Source organism: Strix uralensis, chromosome 13, assembly GCF_047716275.1.
Source record: "Strix uralensis isolate ZFMK-TIS-50842 chromosome 13, bStrUra1, whole genome shotgun sequence".
NCBI classification, from domain to species: Eukaryota; Metazoa; Chordata; class Aves; order Strigiformes; family Strigidae; genus Strix; species Strix uralensis.
Genome location: NC_133984.1, coordinates 14,068,337 through 14,088,734, shown reverse-complemented (window position 1 = coordinate 14,088,734; position 20,398 = coordinate 14,068,337). Strand labels below are relative to the sequence as shown.

At 43.1% G+C, this 20,398-nt stretch overlaps 1 protein-coding gene across 1 annotated transcript in view; it reads right to left on the bottom strand.

The window, feature by feature from the left end:
• Positions 1 to 20,398, bottom strand: part of LOC141949405 (vascular endothelial growth factor receptor kdr-like) — a 142,034-nt gene that overhangs the window by 84,808 nt on the left and 36,828 nt on the right. Inside the window, exons 2-3 of the mRNA XM_074882941.1 lie at positions 18,109 to 18,205; positions 13,866 to 14,077 (exon numbers count right to left, since the gene is read on the bottom strand). Coding sequence (XP_074739042.1) covers positions 13,866 to 14,077; positions 18,109 to 18,205 — 309 coding nt within the window. The remainder of the gene's footprint in view (positions 1 to 13,865; positions 14,078 to 18,108; positions 18,206 to 20,398) is intronic.

Genomic DNA, 20,398 nt, shown 5'->3' with positions numbered 1-20,398 from the left:
AGAAAGCATGCAAAAAGGGAATGTAGACCCACCATATTCAAATCCAGGCAAGAATAATCTGTTTAACCTAACAGTGAAGTAAGTTGGTCACACTCTTGGGGAACTTTGGGATTTTCTGCAGATCTGCCACAATAAATCAGACAGGATATACATATACAAGAGAAATAAATTTAAAAAATGAGGTAGTTTAAATTAATAAAGCTTCTGAGTCTCACTCACTGATTTTTCATTGTATGAATACAGTGATGGTCATCAGAAAATTAAAATAATGTTTGTGAAGTCCTAAAACCTTCAAGATTTTTCTAAAAAGCATTCTTTGACTTGATATTCTTATGGCATAAAGTTTCAAATACCATTCAGCTGATGCAATACCAAGTACACCACACAGTGTAGGCAGTCAGCCACTTCTGGTTTGGATTATACTGTTGACAGGAAAGGATCTGCACCCTGTACAATAGCCTCAACCCACTTATCCTTGGCATGGGATCTGCCTCCACACACTTAATTATATTTTGGAAATGGCTTCACCTAAAGCCTGGGAAATAGCTGACAGGAAAGGTTTGTGAACAATCTAGGTTGCAAAACGGTGCTCTACAGTATTCTGACAGTACTTTAAAAATGGATGTGCTATGAGGAAATTAAAATCAGTTTTCAATAGAATGCGTAGCTACTCCTGAATGGGTTAAATTGGTAATGAATTCAGTCGGCTGGGGCTGACACATCCATCACTATGGATCTGTAGGAGGCCTTCAACAATGGCCAAACACTTTAGGGCTTTGGAAAAGGGAAACACCTATAGTGTAGGCAACCTGTTCTCCGATGTTGTATAATGAGGAAAAGTGTCCTTCTTGATGAAGAACATTAAAGTACTTCCTGAACTACCCTTGTATCCTCATGCCATGTTTCATCTCTAATTTCTGATGTAATATTAAGGAATTTGTTATAGAGAAAAAAGTAAATTACTTATTGCTGGTGGATCTAACCCCACTGTTCATCCAGAAATTGCCCAGAATGGAACGTCTCTGTGCAAATACATGTAAAACTCCACGCACTACCCAATCAAGACAGCAATGCTACTTCTAGATCTTCGGGAGGCCTCCTGCTCTCCACAGCCGAGGGGCTGGCGGCGGAGCTGGGCGAGGAGAGCAGAGACGGTGGTGGCCCGCCGAGGAGCTGCCGCTTCAGCCGGGCTGTGCTGGACAGTTCCCCGGCGGGGCCGCGCCCGACCCCCGCCGCTACTGGGCCCGGCGCTGCGCGACTGCTTTGGCGGCGACAGGGCCAGGGGCATCGAGAGCACCCTCAGCAAGTCCGCCGGTGACACCGAGCTGTGTGGTGTGGTCGACACGCTGGAGGGAGGGGATGTGCCATCCAGAGGGATCTGGACAGACCCCCAACATAAGAAGGACATGGACCTGCTCGAGCAGGGCCAGAGGAGGCCACGAAGATGCTCAGGGGGCTGGAGCACCTCCTCTGTGAGGACAGGCTGAGAGAGTTGGGGGTGTTCAGCCTGGAGAAGAGAAGGCTCCGGGGAGACCTTAGAGCGGCCTCCCAGTGCTTAAAGGGGCTACAGGAAAGATGGGGAGGGACTCTTGATCAGGGAGTGTAGGGATAGAATGAGGGGTAACGATTTTACACTGACAGACAGTAGATGTAGATTAGATGTAAGGAAGAAATTCTTTCCTGTGAGGGCGGTGAGACACTGGCACAGGTTGCGCAGAGAAGCTGTGGCTGCCCCCTCCCTGGCAGTGTTCAAGGCCAGGTTGGACGGGGCTTTGAGCAACCTGGTCTAGTGGAAGGTGTCCCTGCCCATGGCAGGGGGGGTGGAACTAGGTGATCTTTAAGGTCCCTTCCAACCAAAACCATTCGGATTCTATGACCTGTACCTCTGCAGGGGCAAAATACTGTCGCAGCAGTAGCCAGCACTTTTCCTGTCTTACAGCCCCTCTGTTTAGCATGCATTGGTCTGACTGCAGCACAGTGCAAGAGTATCTCCAGTAAAGGCTGCGTATAGCCTCAGCTGTGACCAGGTGCCTCTCAAACACAAAAATCAAAGCCCCAGGCTGTGTTTAAGAGCCTGAATGGTGTGATCATCTTGGTTTAGCACCAGTGTGTCAGGCCAGCTGGCCCCGATCCTTTCACCTAAATGCATGCTCTCATTTTGCATGGGGAGACTGTTGTGGCAGTTGCTCTGTGATTGAAGAAAGCCCCAGCTGAAGTGTGCTGGAGTAACACTATTCATCCCATTAATCCTTGCATTACTGTATCAGACTGCTCTCCCTCCTTCATCTGTTGGCAAAACTGGGAAAGCTCTAAAATCTCCATGAAAAGTTGGCAAAACATTTCTCTAACTTCTTTACCTAGTGAGGAAAAGAATCCTGTACATGGAGTTTTAAAATTCCAAGTCTTCCTTTCTGGCTGTTGGCCATTTTGCCTACTCTCAATAAAGAGTCTAAAACTGAAACCCTCCAAAATTTCTTCTTCCCAGTACTCCATTCCTGGCAAACAGTCTTTTGCTTCAAATCAGTGGGGATCCATTTTTCAATTTAAAACAAATGTTCATCCTTTGGACCCTAGCAGGGAGCTGTGTATTCCATGCTGGAGGATCTGTAATTAAACAGTAGGTGAAGTGCTTATTTATGTTGAATTTTTCTGGGTAACAAGTGTATATGTAAGTAAGTGATGTAGCTATGCTTATTGGTGACCTGCAGAATAGTTTGAACATGGAGCGTGAGATTTGGATTTGCTCTTCCACAGCTCCATTGACAAAGGAAAACATGGAGTTGGTTTATCTCACTTGCTTTGTCTTTATTTCCCCATGACTGGTAACTCATATGGGAACAGGTCATTCATCTGGGGATATCAGTGTTCATTTCTTGACTAGTGACAATAGTCTTTGCTTCAGGAATGTCATGGAAATACGTAAGTGCTGTCACTTGGAATTACTTTTCAAAGAACTAGTGCAGAGCTGGAGTTCCTTTGCTCCACAACCCAAACCAGTTTCACTCACAAAAACATGAAGGGTGAAAGGCAGAGGTTGAGACCATTGCCATTTGTATTTTTGATAGCTTAATTTTAGCTCTGTGAACTGGGAATGGGATTTTTAGCAGAGAAAATGTACCACGTGCTTCATCATGATGAGACCAAATGTTGGTTGGAGCTCCTTGTGTGTATCAGGAAGATCACATGTGTTATGATGATGTTTTACAAAAGGCACTGGGGTCACTATGCAAGTACAAGAGATGTGTGCTTAATGAGGAACTGATCAGTAGCACGGAACATGAGGCAGTAAAACAGAAGATAAAGACCAGAAATCTAGATGGTGTCTATTATTTCTAGTAATGTCTTTTCATGTCAGCTTTTATCCCATGCCACTGATTAATTCTGAGTGGTGTTGTCTACAAAAAAGCATATACTTTGAAGTAAGGGCATTGCAAGAAACATTATGTGAGAGAAAGTAATTGCAATTAAAAAATTAGACCTGTAATCTCCTCACATGTAGGAAGTTTCCATGCACACATCTGAACTTTCTGGTTAGGCAGACACTGGTTCTAATCAAGCCTTGATCTGAGAAACCTGATCTCCGGACCACAACTTTGTAGCTTATTCCAGTCCCTAAAACTAATAGGAAATATTTAGTCAATCCAATGTCCTATGCACTTTCCCAAACAGGTCTTCTAAATTCTTCTATTGAGTCACATTACAAAAATGTGTTAAGTGTTTGTCTCTGAGCATTAGTGCTGCTTAATACCTCTGCTGTCTTGCTCTCCAGCTAAACCAGACTTGGAGGTATCAAATGCGATGACATTTTTATAGCCAATTTTAAAGCTGGTGCAAATGATGAAAGGCCTTTCTACTTAAAAGAAGACCCTGGATTATTAAAAGAAGATCCTTAGATTAATAAAAGAAGATCCTTGGATTATTTGTTATAGGAAAAAGCAGAGAAAGTAGATTTTTGTATATTTTCAACAAATACTGGGAGTGCAAAAAAGTGTCAGGGGAAGTGTATTCATATCTATTTCTAGTTCTATGGAGAAAAAGAGAGAACAACTGATGCGCCACGTGACAGGGGGATAGGACAAGAATATAGGGCAAGAGGAAATTTGCTGTGGAAAAAGGAGCTTCTTGATACCAAACTATTCACAAATTTGGATCAAATTTTAACTAATTGTTTTGACTGAAAAGATGGAAGCACTGGATTTAAAAATATTTGTGCCAGTATTTTTAGAGGGAATTTCAGAATAGCACTGTTTGTTTAAAAAGTAACATAAATCAAAAGAAGACAGCTAAGCAAAAGTTAAATAATCCTAAAATGTCAGAAAATATTGAATTATGCAATGATTGAAATATCTTAGTCAAAACAGAATAAAATTTCTCAAAAATATTTCCTGTTCAGGGAGAAAAAACAATTATTTAACCCCATTCTCCTCCATCATCTCTCCCTACCGCTGAGACTGACCTCCTCCAAATTTTCAGATTCACAACAGACCTAAAAATAATCTACTTTTTCAGCTGTAAATAGGACAAATACTCATCATGGTGGTACTAAACTACTGAAGAACACCTAAATGGGAAGCATGAATTTACAGTGTATGTAACAGAAGCTATATTTCATTCCTAATTGATTTTTAATAGCAGCCTGCACCTGAATTGCCATATGTCTAGCCAGTAGCTAGAATTACACTATCCCAGATCATAAACTACAATCTGAACTGGAAGCCAAAATATATAAATCTAGCCTTCTACCATCAGTATCTGAAATCTAGATAGTGTTTTAAAATCGATGTGCAATTAAGAACAGCAAAAGGCAGTTTCTGGGTTATAAAGATTAGGTTGGGAAAGGGGAGGATGGCTTGAGCTGCAATTGATTGTTAATCTCTAGTGGATGTCAGGTCTCATGGGCATTATTCTCACTCTGTTTTGAAAAAAAGAGAAAAAGGGTTTATAATTTATGGGTCCTTCTCTTTCCTACAGTAAGTGAGGTTTCTTAGAGCCCTGTGCAATAAGCAGATGGCTATAATTTGTGTTATCTCAGTGCTTTATCCAGTTTATAGCCTTAGCCTAAAGAGAGTTCTCTGTCTGCTGAAGGCCTCCTTTCCTCCCTATTTCAACCTGCAATACTGGAGCTCCTAAACAGGGTGGGATACCTGTGTGAGTTAGTGGAGCAACTCCTAAAGTGAAGATGCTAATGGGGCAGCTACTTGCAGGGCTAAACTACTACAGTTTTGACATCAGAGCTTAAACATGAGGTGAGGGCTACACTTTGACCATCAAGTGGAGAGTGACTGGAATGAAAGGAAAAGGCAGTTGCAGGTGAAGGTCAAGCACTTACTAAATAACCCTGGGTATGTCAGTGAGGTCAGGGAGGCTTTTTTGTCTCCCTAATTGTGAAACTGTGCAAAAGCAAAAATAGTATCATCAAGCGCTAAAGAGTACCAGGACACAGAGCAATGGAGGAAACCCCTGTGCATCCTGCAGCCTGCTTGTGCCTTAGTCCAGCTGCTCTAAAACCCCATGTAAGCAGGAGCAAGCCCACTTGCACTGGGAAGGAGACGCTCTGAGCAAGAGCACTTTCCAGGCAGCTGGACTGTTCACTTAACAGATAAGCAAATATAAAGTGGCTCAGCTTTGGATCTTAACAAAATGACAAAGAATAAATACTGAATAGGGAACTAATCAACTGCCAGCTGATACCTTTGTTATGGTTTGTGCAGACAAAAACCTGAATCCTTCATGAAACTCCTAAGTAGTTCAGACTGACTGTGGCATGGAAAAATGATCTGCTGGAACATCGGGAGTGTCACTGCCAGCTTTACAAACACGTTCACCACCTTACGTTAATCAGCAATCAGTTAACTCCTTGTAAAAAAGTCTCCCAGAGACATAACTTCTTGAAACAAAAGGGACAGGGTCACTTTTCTTTAAAATTGATAACCTTAGCCTCAAGGAAGATCTCTAATTCCAGATGGTGTAAATCAACTGCACTCAACTGTTGCAATTTGGAGAGCTGAGGCATGGGAAATGCAGGTGCCGTCCTCTCTGCAGTTACCAACACTGAACTCCAAGAGAAAAAATTCTCACAAAGAAACAGTTTATGAAAACAGCGTATTTCCCTGTAGCTTGGCACATCTGTTCCTCCTGACTTGGGAAGTTAATATGCCCTATGAATCTTACCCATAAACAGCCATCAATTCCCATAGGATAATTAAAAAGAATAATTTACTGTGGGCTGCAAAGCTCATTATATGTGAAGAAAGACAAGAGCTGTAGCACGTTAGGGACTTATCAGCTGTAGCACCAGCTCCAAGGCGAGGGAAAGGCCCCTTCCCTTCGGTCTCAGACTGGCTGTCTAGCTCTCCAGGTCAGTGGAAGTTTGCAGGAAACTGCAGCCAGGCCAGGGTGTTACTGTTTACCCAGCACGGCTCAAGAGGGAACACAAACAGCAAAGTGAAGGAAGCAGAGGCAGCGGGACAGTGGAGGGGAAGGGGACCGGCTGTCCAGCCACAGGGACAGAGCCAGGCAGAAAAATCAAGTACGCACACAAAAGCAACTCAAAGGTCAAGTGCCTACAAGAACATTGTTTACCTTCAGACAGTGAAGCCCTTCATGTTTAGATTCTCTTTTGTCTAGGTGGAGATTAATTGCTGCTTGAGATGAGTTTAGGGAGGGTCCCTTTTAACTCAGTGGTGTAATAGCAATTGCCTGGGGAATGTGCAGCTCTCTCTTCAAGCCTCCCCAGTGACAGCATGCGAACACAGATATGGGACTCCTTCGCCTCGCGGTGACATCTGTTCTTTTGTTTAGTGTTATCTGTAATGTAGGTGACTATCTACCAGGAAGTGGTGGAGGTCTGTAATTATGTCATGCTCACTTGCCATTTGAATCCCACTCTCCAAAGGCACTCATGGGTCCTGTCTTGCCAGCTGATGAAGCTAAGGGACTTAAAAGCCCTCAGCATTATACCCCAGGAGCTCAGCATGTTGTAGTCTCTGGCTCTCCTACAACTCTTTACTTTTCAGCATTGTATCACCTGCCTGCGTGTTTGAAACATCCTCCTGAGACAGGATTTTGTACAGGATTTTGGGTGCTTTTCATTGCTGCTCATACACTGTGATGGCAATTTGTCTCATGATATTTGTATTATACTAAAGCTGTGGAGATAACATCACCTCTCCCTTCAGATACTATCCATCAGCCCACAGAGATGATAAGCACTAAATGGCCTTTGAGGACAGTCATCCTTGGCTATGTATGTCTGTGAAATTCCTGAACATTCTCATTTTGCTTCTTACTTTGTTCCTTCTAAAGATGATTCTCTCACCCTCACTATTTATTTTCTTCATTCTGTCATACCTTGGCTGGGAAGCCTGAGCAGAGTTTCACGGGTTCTTTAAATTCACATTTTGACATAATCCCCATGAAGTTTGTCTTCATCAAGGTCAAAAACACTGAGAGGAGGTTTATAATCTGTTCTTTATGTTAACAGGATGATTAACAGTTAAGTGACACCTTGGTCAGAGTATTTTGGGAAGCTGTACAAGGCAATTGCCTAGTCTGCTGTATTTCTCCTGGTAACCCATCAAAGCTTCTTCTAGGTACAGGAGTAACTTCTATAAAGTCACTTGTTTAGAAACTGGATCTTTGAAAATAAAGGACTTTTCAGGTTGGCAGGCCAATGAAAAGAACTGGTGGTGGAATGTTTAGATTAAACAGAAAACAGAATATTTTATCTTTAGGCAAAACAAAAGTGACTGCAAAACCCCCAGAAGACATTCTGAGTCAACATGAAGCATTCTGTTTTGGTCAAATGAAATACATTCTTCCCCCAGAGATTACTGTTACAAACACAGGAATATTTGTAGAGAAAAATATTACTTTAAAAAGTGTTACTTCAAAAATTGTGGAACCAGAATGCTTCTCATTGCCAAACAAATAAAAGCCAACATGTAAGGATTTGTTTAAAAAAAAATGTCTCCATACTTCGGCTGAAGTTACATTTCAAGCATCAGAAGAATTCATAAATTCTGACTCCCACAACACTAGATTTTAGGCAGGCATAGACTTTGTAGAAAATATTGACCAGCTTTACCTGAAGTCCCATCATTAAGAACAGGTCTCGTACATTAACTGCTGCCAGCCACAGACTTTGAGTGAAGTTCAGCAACTAGCAGTTACTGAATGGATAAGAAATGGGAAGGAAGAAGTGGGGGAAATGTGTGTGTGATTTTGGCTGCCAGACCTTCATTTAGAAGGAAAGGATCATTACCTCTTCCTGCTGGGATGTCAAGTGCTGTCACTGACTTACTGCCAGGAACTTATGCTGCTCGCTCACCATCATATCTTATAAGGCTCCTCCACTTAAAAGTGACGCTTTAGGATATGATTTGAAGATACAGAAGGTCTTGATTCAGAATGGAAAGCATCTTAGTTTTCCTTTGGATCCAGCCCTTAATACTTGAGGAACAAAAGAGAGGGTCCTGCACAGCGACATAGCCTATATTCCCATGTCATGTGGTCCTAAACACTGTTAGCTAGGATATGGTGCCAAACCCTTCCACCAGTCTGTGCGAGACAGCCAGCTTATCTGCAGGGCTCCATGCTGAGCAGACAGGACAGCATTTGCCTATCTCAGCTTGCTGAGTGTCTGACAGCAAGTGTAGCTGTCTTGGTGTCTCCAGCATGAAAGAAAGAAGAAATGCAGCTCCAACTCTGTTCTCACTGGTAATATCTTCTGGAAAGCAAGCCAAAGCCCAAGTCAGGGCTGTCACCCTGGCCCTACATTTCTGCTTCTCACATTCGGATTATCTCTGTGAACTGTCAAGAGAATTTAGGAGGCAGAAATCAGCTTCAAAGAACATCAGAACCAAAATATGATCTCATGTGAGGGGTGCTTTCATGCTCCTTCCATCCTCTTTAGATTTCCCTTGGTGGGGAAGGGATGAAGAAAATGGGGCTTCACATCTCTGGGCTGTACAGTTTGATAAAGAAGAGACAGTGGTTGATGGACACTCTGCCCTGATGCAGTACTTGTACCACCTCTCCTCCTCATTCTTTGCAATAGCAAGGGAGAGCTCATACCTTCCTTGGGGATGCCTTGCTGCTGGAGCTGACAAGCAGTGAGATGCATGCTCTGACAGGGCAAGCTGCTTGGATGCATCCCCCTTTTTCCTTCAGATAAACAGGACTTGTGCTCCCATATAAAAGTCTGTCTTGCTTCAAATTTGATTTCCAGTTCTTGTGCTCTGGAATCCTGGCAGGACTGTACTATGGCTCAAGCCTGCAGTGCTGCCTGAAGTGCTGGTGCTTCATGGTGTCCATATGAACTTTGAAAGGAGCCAGAACTCAAATTCTCTGCAGGGGTATCTTCTGTTACACTGTAAACAAATTACTCCCTCAATCCTGCCATGTTCCTAACACACCGTAACACTGAGATGGTGAAACACCAGCAGCTGAATTGCTCTGTGTGGGAAGACACTTAAAATATCCACCAATCTATGTATTCAGAGAGTGAACCACATGAGGCCCAAACAGGAATTGGTGATTCTACCCCAGTGTACTTGGGCCCTTGTGTGAGAGCCAACACTGATGTATCGGGTTCACACACATCATTTTGTGCCAATTACGGTATTTTGGTCAGAGGAGGTGGGACTCCTGTGTTTCTGAAGTGTTTGAGAACCAGCCCTATTATGGCCATAATTATATCAAGAAACAGAATAACAGCCCTGCTTTGCATAAAAATTAGTAGAGGATGTCTGTTGCTGGCGTGCTTGCCCCATGTCTGTGATGAGGAGATTGCCTCCTTTAGCTGTACAGTTCTAGCAAAGCAGTACTACTGGTGTGTGTGTACAGGAATCAAAGCACAGCTTGGAAACTTGGATGAACTTTTCTAGACACTGTTTGGCAAGATGTGGCCAGTTCCAGCTACCACAGTAACAATGTCAGACAAGTTGCTGATGGAGGGAAGCAAAACAGAATTGAGCTTATGCTCCTTCCTACTGATGCATTGACTGAGTGGTACAAAAAGGTGTAGCAAATCCCTTACTGCTACATAGAGCTGGGGACTGCAAGGGGAAATCACTGCAAAAGCTGAGGCAGCGTTTTAGCTGATATAGAGAGCTTTTTCAGCTGATGCCCTGAGGACTATCTTATACTTTGAGACAGTTGCTTTGCTGACAGTAACAGTATTTCAAATAGCTGAGAGCTGCAAGTCCTGACTTCTGTCTAGGCTGGGGCCTGGGATAGCCCTTTGGGAAGGTGGAGCGAATCTTTGCTTGATTTGTCTGTTTTTCCTCCTCCTCTAAGCCGTGTTAAATTTTATATGTGCCCTAGGAAACATTGTAGAGAGGGCTCTCTATATTTTAACACAAAATAGACAGCCTGCCCTTTCCTTTGGCACAGGGATCCCAAAGGTTGAAATAAATGCGTATGTTCCTCACAGGGAAGTACCCATTTGGTTGGGAAGGGTAATCGCAGGAGATAGAAGCAAAAGACATGGGCTAGCTGGCTTTGGCAGCATTTGCAGTGGAAATGCCATCCACATGAGACTTTCTGACCTGGGCCCCTATGTGGGCAGCTAGTTTGCAGTGAAAACTTGTCTTTACTGCTACTGATCGAGAGCTGGCTCAGCAGAGACGGCCTATTCTGACTGAGAGTGGGCTTCCCCCGTTCGCCTTGTTCTCTGACCGCAGCCACGAGAGGCTTGCTTGGCTGCTCTTCCTGTGCAGCACTGCAGCACCGTGTTTGACCAGACGCTGCGTCTCACTGCAGAGATTATCCCTCAGATTTGCAATGATGTTAAACAATGCCATTAAAAAATGCCCAACTATTTTTTGTTGCAGCCCTAAACTACATTGTATTTTCAAGAAGGAGATGGGCAACAGGAGAAGGGGGTTGTCTTGCTTTTTAATTGCAGCTGCAGCGGGAAGTAGAAAAGGCCTCGGGAACAATTATTCAGGATTAAGATCCTGAGTTCTCCCTCCCTCCAGACTGTCAGTGCACAGCTGAGGCATGGTGGCTGACCCTGCTGCCTTCGGGTCCCTTATGATCCGACTGATGTGCAAGGGTCACAGCTCAATTGCACCAGGGCGGGGGGGGGGAGAGCTGCTGAATGCCAGATTCTGACAGAGCTTAGAAACTCCACCAGGGAGGCTGTAAAAACAGAAGCAAGCACAGGAAATAATAGCCAATAAGCGGGGCTTCCGATACAATCATGTTCTCATTTCGGTGTCAAGCAGCAGGCCAGGAATGAAGGGAAAAAATACCATTCCCCTTCCTTTTTTGGCAATAATGGCTTGTAACCTCAGAGGAATCTCCAGCCTTCAGGGTCTGGCTCAACATTTTCTCACTCCACCTGGCTCAGTCTCATAAACACCCTGCTGAGCACTTGCTCTCTCCACAAAACGTCTAGAGAGATGTCTTTTGGACCTCACCCCTGTCTGGCACTCACAGGGAACTGTGAATTTCTTCACTTGAAGACAACTGATGGGTTTCTCAGTGATGTCCAGACACTGTCAGACCAATTTCCTTAAAAAGACATGTTTAAATATTGAAGAAAATTGTAGGTACGTTCTGAATGCCTTACTTAACTCCACAATTTGTAAAGCCCTCACTGAAGAACAGCTTTCTTGTCCCCAAAAGAGCCTGCTGGCTTTCAACAAATATACACAGGAATTGAATGGGAGGAAGAGCATGCCCTGAGGACAGCATCCATGCTGAGGTATAAATAGCTTCATTTCACTGGGGCCAAGCAGCTTCCTCAGACCGGCAGGCCAGATCCCAGCAGGCACTTGCAAGCTTATAGACTGAACTGCTGTGGCAAAGCTCTGCTTTGGGGTGGATGAGCAGCTGGCTCGCTAGGACATGGACCGGAGGGATCCCTGCTGACTTGCCTTTCCCACTACTTCACCCACTGAGTGCATAGTACAAGCTGGTTCATTTTCTACCCACTTTTCCTTCAATAACTTTTAAAGCACAGGAGTCTGAGTAAGAGCTTTTAGAGCAGGGAGGGCGTATGACACAATTAAATTGCGTCTGAGAGAGGACAGTCTTGTAGGGTGATTTAGATAAAACAGTCATTCAGTGCTGTTTTTCAGGGGAACCTTGGCACAGCAGTCTCAGGCAACCAAAAGGACATCCTGCGATTTTTTTAGATTAGCACTGTTCCAAGTGCATCGCTGGCAAGCATTTAATAACTTGAGATATTTTCTTAAGAAAAATGCTCAGGCAGTCCCAAAAGATCCATAACATTTCCTGCACGTGCTCCCACCATAGAGTAATGAAGGCCTGGGTACCCAGCCAGGGCACTGAATCAGGATAGAGAATGGAGTTTTCAATGCACTATTTCCTGAAGCGTAGGCATTGGGCTGGGTTAACAATATTAGATGAGTGGCATCTGAGCAGTGTGTAATGAGAAAAGGAAACAGCTCAGCACAAGAACTAGGGTGGATAAAGCAACCAGGGCTTAGAGTAACAGGGAAAAAATTTTAAAAAAGGAAATAGAAAGGGAGGAAAAAATTACTTCAGGAACTAACAAGTAACACCAGAAAACTACTTTCCAATAAAAGGAAGACTTGCTGGGAAAGCAGGATAAGGATAGAAAGGGACTATTTTCAACAGACATAAAGAGACAGGAAAATGTCATCCACATGAATCAAACAGGTGTGTTCACCTACTAGGGCAAAAGTTGAATTTAGCTGTGTGGGTATATCACAGTGCCCTTTCGGATGGAAGTAACACCTCATGATGGTTTCACCATCATTAGCAATACCATGAGACTATCAGAGCTGTCCAGCAAACACATAGGATTTCTGCAAGTATAAGTTTGCTGAACTATTCAAATAATATCAAACTCATTGCCTCTCTAGCATTTGTTTTAGTAAGAGGATTCAAAGAATCACATTTTAGCATTTATTAGAAAAATTAAATTAATCCATTTTCATGAGTACTTGTGGGGAACTGAATAATAAGACAATTCAGCACCAATGGAGTTCATGTCATCCCCTATTCAAGGCACTAAAAGTCAGCTCCTTTATCTGACTACTCATAATCTCAGCTTGGAAGATCCAAAATGATTCAGTGGTTTAGTAATGCGTTTGTCAAATAGATTTGAAAAAAATCCAGCATTTTTGGGGAATGTTCTTCTAACAAAAATTGGTTGTTCAGTATGTCATATTCACTTAATCACAGAGGACCATGCTCTTCTGAAGTTTCTGCTTCTATTTATTATTGGACCTGAACTCAATGATTCCGACACATGGGGGAGAGGCAGTTCTAAGAGGACAAAAATGAGCAATGGGCCATTTTTTACAATAAAATCTGTATAATGCAGTCATCCAGCTTTGGATGTCTCACAGATGTGAAGGACAAAGCAGTATACAAATGTGTAGGAGAGAGAGGAATTGCAAAGAATGCTGTCAGGGAGTTTCATGTCTGGGGAGGAAGGGAAAGAGAGAGGACTTGGGTATTCAGGATGAATCTTAGGAAAAACACTGTCATAGCAAAACCCTTTAGGATAAAAGAATTTAGTCTTAAAAGGAAAAGAAAAGAGGTTTAAAGAAATCAGTGTATATGTTATTTGGAACACAAAACTAGATGGGACAATCTAGTTTTCAAGTCCTGGAATTGAACAAGATAGGTAATTTCTGGTTCTCACATCTCTGTCCCTGTGAATTCAGCTGGCATGAAAATCCAAATATATCCAGCTTTTTCAAAATGTCAAAGCTGGTGCTTGCTCCATCGCTTGGGCCAGTGGGGAGGTGGGATGTGTGAAAGCATCTGAATTGGGTTGCTTGTTCTACCTAGGACAGATCCCACAGCTGAAAACAACTTATATTACCAGAAAGCCATAATAACAGAAGTGAAATTCTTACCTTTAACAAACACATAAATCTTGGCCATGAGATCCTCATTAGATGGGGAGTCATCATGAATGCAGGTGAAGTAACCGGTGTCATTAGCTATGACTTTCCTGATGACAAGCATGCTGCAGCTTTGCCTTGTGGTATTGCGACAATTACTTATGAACACCCGGGGATCTTCCTTCTGGTCCGCCCTCAAAAGCCAGCTTACAGAAGTTGCTCCCCTGTCAACACAACACACCAAAAGTAAGATAGAGTCATGACTTCAGACAAAATTTGGGCTTGCCTCTGGCAACTGTTATTGATGTTCCCAGTGTTCCTACTCTATTATTTGGAAATGAAGAATAAAGCTTGCTGGGTGACTGTGTTTCCACCCATAAGGAATTAAGGTGGATCACCCCACACGCTTCCCCAGAGCAGGGGTGATTCCTGAAACAGTCTGTGGGAGCTGTAGCAAGCTAGCTTCTGGAGGAAAGTTTAATTTTTATTTTCACAGACTTCCTGAACATGAGTTTGTTTTTATAATACTGTATTTTAGCCACTTCAAACATTAGAAAGTACCAGATAAAATTATATGTTTCTTCCCACCTGAGGACCTTGCATATTTTAACAGCTAAATTAACTTATGTTTTCTTATACTAAGGCTGCATGGAGAGAAGAGAACATTTATGTAACTTCACATCACCTTTCTTGCTTAATCAGCAGTGACTCAATGTTGATTTTTGTGAAGGGTCTGGAACTAATCAGATTAAAAATCTTAGAATATCTGCTCAAGACACACTTTTTTCAATTTGCCTTGTCACGGCAGTCAGAACATAAAGCCAGCAGAGCAGATGATACACCATTTCACCCACCTGGTCCATTCGTTGTCTTATCTATGATCACAGCTAATGTCAAATGCAATTTTACGTAGTTCACCAACAAAAAGCAAGGCCTTTTTATAACCTGTTGCAGGACTCAGAGGGAGCTTTCAACTGATCTAAGTTAGCTCAGTAACAGGCACTGGCTGTGCTAGTCCTATTGTGCTAGAAACATCAGGCCACACCATGGCAGCAGGAGCTCTTGGAGCTCTCTTCTGCTTGGGCTGCACTTTGAGGGCTCTGGTGATGTACTAGTACATACTATACATGCTTGTGAGATGAAGATTATGGTCTTTTTGTAGCAGACTGTTTTTTGATGGTCAGTGTGGAAACTGGTGGGATATGAGGGTAATCGTCTATGGATTTTTCTGGGGAAAAAGTTAGTATTAGAGAGAGGCAGTTCTGTCTGTGATTGCAGAGAGAAGCCACTCTTCAAAACTCAACCCTTCTCACTCAGTGAATCCCTGTTGACCCAATGACTTTTGCTGAGCTGAGGAAGGAGTAAGAACCTCTGGATTTCCCCAACTGAGTGTCGCCAGGGAGAAATCCGGTCTAGACACATCGACTCAGTATAGAGATGCTAATACTGAATGTATCCAACAAGCAAGCTGTGTGAAGTTTCCAGTTAGCTAATAACTCTAACTACTCTTTCTGTGCCAGTGGCTTTGTAGTGGTGCAGTAGATGCAATAAGGGAATGCGTTTGCCAGCAAATTCAGTGACACTTAAACAAACATCCTCTTGGCCCCCGTTTCTGCCCGTCCTTTTGTTGCCTTCCTGAAGATGATGCGGACATGGGGCTGAACTCTTGAGGTTATTCCCAGCATGTAGCTGAATGAGAGCATTGGGAAAAGTGTGAATATCCTCTCTGCTGAACAGCCTCACCCCCATTTTTGGAAGCACTGGTGACTTAGACCACCCCACCTCATCCGTCATACCAGCTTCCTGTCCTTCAGGGTGCTGACTTATTTTTTGACGCAGAGGTCCCTACCCAGTGCTCTTTCCCTACTTTACTAACGTCATTAAATGACCACTTCTGTCAAGGAATGGGACTCCTGGCCCAGAATGTGGAACAATGCCACATCAGATTCAGGCACTCAATTCCCAGCATGTCACCATGTCCCTGCCCCTCTACCATCACCTCTGGTGTCCATCAGGGCTGGAAGTCTGCAACAGTGGCTCTGCAGAGCAGGTCAGGGATTTCACACGCTTGCACTTCCTTACATGTGCCCACTTCTTCCTCCTGCATATTTTATCCTGGTGGAAGATGAAGACTTTGGCTATTGTTTTGGGATTTTCACACCTGGCAGAGGGGAGTTGCAGCAGTAGCTTTGGCCAGGCTGCCAAAAATCAGGAAATCCTGGAGAAGAACCTCAAATGAATGGAGTTTAAGGGAGAAGGGATGTTCACACAGTTACCACAGTCTTCAGCAGCTATCTGCTCAGTCTGCTGTCTTGTGCTGTGCTCCACACAGCCCTAATGCCCCCGGAAAGTACGAAGGACTTCAGAGCTCTCTTTGGGCCAGTCTGGAGCTAATCTGTGAGTGTGCAGACACTAGTGTGTCAGAGGAGGCAGGATGGCAGACATCCACAGAGGACCTGATACAGGAATTCTCGCACTCAAAGTGCAGAAATCACACTTCTATCTTCGATTCCCAGCTCCTGTGTGACCTGAGGCAAGAAACTGAAGTGCTCCGGGCCTCTGTTCCCATGCTAGCACAGCAGCATGCTACCATACTTTTCTGTTTCTCAGATCTGTTGTGTGGATTTATTGCTTTGCATCCATAAAGCAATTTGGGACTGAAGTGCTAATAATCCTCTATTTATTCATCTGGTGACAAGAGAAAAATAGGATGTTCCTATAGTTTAAAAAGGCAGTGGATGGAGAACTGCTAAAAAGTATTGATTTAATTGGCCTGGAGCACTACACCGAACTCATGGCCACATAGCGTGTTTTATGAAGCACTACATCTAGATTTTAAAGGACTGTTTAAACTTTATTGCCATCATACTTGCTGCTTGCCAAGCTAAAAATACCACTCTAAGGTTGTTTTGACCTCATAAGCCACATGGCTAGCTGGAGGTATTTGGAAAAAAACTGACTTACACTCCAGAAGACATCACAAATTTACACAGTATGAGTCAATTTACTTTTCACTATAACAATGAATTAAATAGACTAGGGCAAAAATCAGAAGGGACATATGTGTCAGCAGAAGTGTGAGTCAATTTACTTTTCACTATAACAATGAATTAAATAGACTAGGGCAAAAATCAGAAGGGACGTATGTGTCAGCATAAACTACGGCTTAGATTCACCTTCCCACTGCTTCTTCTTACTGTTTCTAGTAACTTCTGTTGCAAGAAACCATCCATGTAGTGGCTACAGTCAAGAGGACTTTGCAAGAAGGTGTAAAAATAATGTGTGTGTGTGAGAAACTGTGATAGTCTGTATTACCTTAAGCCTTCTCTCCTACAACGCTCTCAGAAGAAATTAAAAAACAACCTTTCACAGTAGCTTGGCGTATGAATCACACTCAGAACAAGTGACACCTACGTACATCTCAGTCTGAGGCCTTTTGTGTGACAGAGCAAGCTAATATATGTTCTGACACAGCAGAAAGTGCTCTGAGTCTTCCTATTTGCTACTTAGTTGTGTGCCAGTCAGCTGTGACCAATGCTATATCCCCCATTTCCAGAGGATCATCTCCCTGTAAACACATTACCAAAATTTTGCTTGTTTCTTGCATGGTGAATTTTTACACATTGTGGCAAGAACTGGAGAGCTGCCGTAATTTACAATCGGTAGTCTGGCTTTTTATGAGTCCTGGTTATCTTTGATTTAAAGAATATGATATGTTTAAACAGGTCAGGTCTTTGAAGTTACACATACTAACTTCTGTTTACTAACTGTCACCTTATAGGCTAGATGGTATTTGAGCTTAGGAAGTTTAAGCTCATCCATATATATGTAAAGAGCTAATGACATGCCCTGGTGATCTTGTTTGTCATTTACTTATGGACAGGGAGTGAAAGAGTGATTTTAGCTGCAGAGGAGCTGAATCTGAACCTATTTTCAGATGAGGATTATCCAGTCATGTCCTTAAGCATGGTACATCCCCCTCCCATAAGTTTTCCCATGTGCTGACTCAGGATTTTTCTTGGGCCCCTTTACAACATAAAGAATCTGGCCAAGCTGAATGCTGACCTGAGCCTTTCCTCCCTGCTCTATTACAGCCTGTCAAATTCTCCTCCACACAGAAATGCATGTGAGAGTAAACAGCACTGCTTCCCAGCTGGCTGTGCAGCAGTCTTTGCTCTATCCTACCCAGAAGCTGTGCTGTGCCAAGGTAATCAATACAACCAAGGAAATCCAGCATTGCCAGAGCAATCCTTACCTGCATTTTATTTTTAGGGTGTCTCCTGGTAAGATGACAATGTCGTCTTTGGCAATGCTTAGCGTTGGTTTCTCCAGAAATTCTTCCTCAGCAAGACCTGACCCAAATAAAGAAGAAATCATCATTAGGCAGGCTATTCAGTGTGGTTAGAACAGGCACAATACAGTAGAGGCAAGCTTTTTGTTTTGTAAATAGTTCCTAATTTGGGGGCCCACACAGTGCTTGCATTTATACCAATGCAATTCAGTTGAGCGTGGAGTTAGTTGTGAGATCCCCTTAGTTTGTTTTTAGTTTCCTTTATTCATCTCTTCTAACACTGAGCACCTGCATTTCTGCTCATAGTCTTTGTCTCCTTTTATTTAGAGCTAGCTTTATTACTGAATTATTGCAGATTTAGGAGAACTGATTTGTTTAAAAAGGATTTTACACACATATAAAAATGGAAGGAGTCAGGTCTTTGTGAAATAATTTGATGTGTGAGCTCATACGTTACATTTTAATCAATGGGAGAAGAGAAACAATAATTCTGGGGAGCAACTCTTTGAATCACAACTGTGAAGCATCTGCTACATTAAAAGCAAATCAAAAACCTGCTGTTTTCCAAAGCACCATTCACAAATACTGCATTTGAAGTAAACAGAGAGCGACTTGCTTTGTGGGCATCATGGCTGGGTACTGGTGTAATGCTTCAAGGCAAATTTGCAGTGGTGTCTGGGACACCATCATCAGTGCTAGTGTGACAAGGTTTGTCAGGTCTCTGATAACAATGATCTTTAATGACAGTAGTGATAAATGTCTCTCTCATCATCATCTCCTGGTTCAGCAAGTATCTTCTAAATGTGAAACTGTCCTCAGTGAGATGCGTATCTGAGTGTACATCTACAACAACAGAGTTTTCAGAAAGTGAAACTGAGAAGAAACAGAAGTGAGGTTGGCCAGGCTGGTTTCCTTGTCCAAATTCAAAGTAACATAATCAAGGAAAGAAGAAAACAGACTTAGATAAGTATCTCAGTTTCCAAAGCTCTGACATTAAAGCCGTATGTTTTCTTTTCCCTCCCACTCTTCAAATCTCTATCTTCTTCTTTGGCTTGAACTTGATAAGCCAGAAATCTTTAGCTGGGCTTATAACAGAGGCATTATTCTTAGCAGAATAGTGGAGATAACATATCTAGCAAAAAGAGAAACATTAGGGTTTAACTTTTCAACTGGATGAAACAGTGATTTTCTTGCCTCCCACCTCCCAACTCTCATCTCTTTTTTGCTGGATTTGCGTAAAATGCTCTTAGCCTGACATATTCTCTCAGTGTGGAGAGTGAATCACTCCTGCTTTGCAGAGCCTGGCTTCTTCCATGAGCCATTCAAACTCCCATCAGTAACTCAGCAGAGACCATCTAATCTCACAGCACCAGAGAATCCTTCCCAAAGGGGATCCTGCCCAGACAGCATGTTTCTGGAGTCCCTTCCAAGGCATACTGACCTTTCTTGTAGACTTTAAACTAGTCCTGGCCATTGCTTCAGCATCAGAGGTATCTCCCCCGCTCCATACCACCCCCGAGTTTTGCATTGCTGATGACACTATAGCTTTATCTCCAAAGTCCTTTGCAGAATAAAAAGTTGGATTCTGGCCAACACAAACTCCCTCCAATGCATCCGTGTGACATTATTTAGCATGGCCCTACCTAAAAACTGCTATTATGTGTAGTGCTGTGGAAGCAAAAGAGCCAGTGAGTTCCAGCACTGCAGTCCCCCTGTTTCTTCTGAGAAGTACCATTATTCCTAAACACATTCAGGATGACACGTGCAGGGTGCAGCATCATGTTTAGCAAAGAATCAAGAGAAAAAGTCCCAAACTCTGCAGGAGGAGACACTATCAGGCTAGCATGCCCTTGCACCTGACTCTGAGTCCCCTCTGGTTTCTAGAAACAACCAGTTCACACTGAGCATGGGCTGAGCTTTGGCATGTGTTATTTCATGCTGCTGAGGTATTTCAGTCTCTTAAGACCATGTGCTGAGCTTTGCAAAAACAATCCAAAAAATGGCCAACAGCTTTGAATATGTTTGTCAAGTGTCATTTAATTTCCTAGCTGGGGATTGTTTGGGTCCTCTGTAGCTCTCCGAGGACACAGCTACTGCCATGATCTGCGCTGGGCTGTGTATGCTGTGACTTCAGCCAGGTGCTGCTTCGACTTTGAAAATCCTGGGGTTTGAAATAATCCTTTATTTCTTTCCTCTTGTGACTTCAAGTTGTTCTTAGGGCTTAGGGGGGTTTAGCTGATGTCTCGAGCTGGCT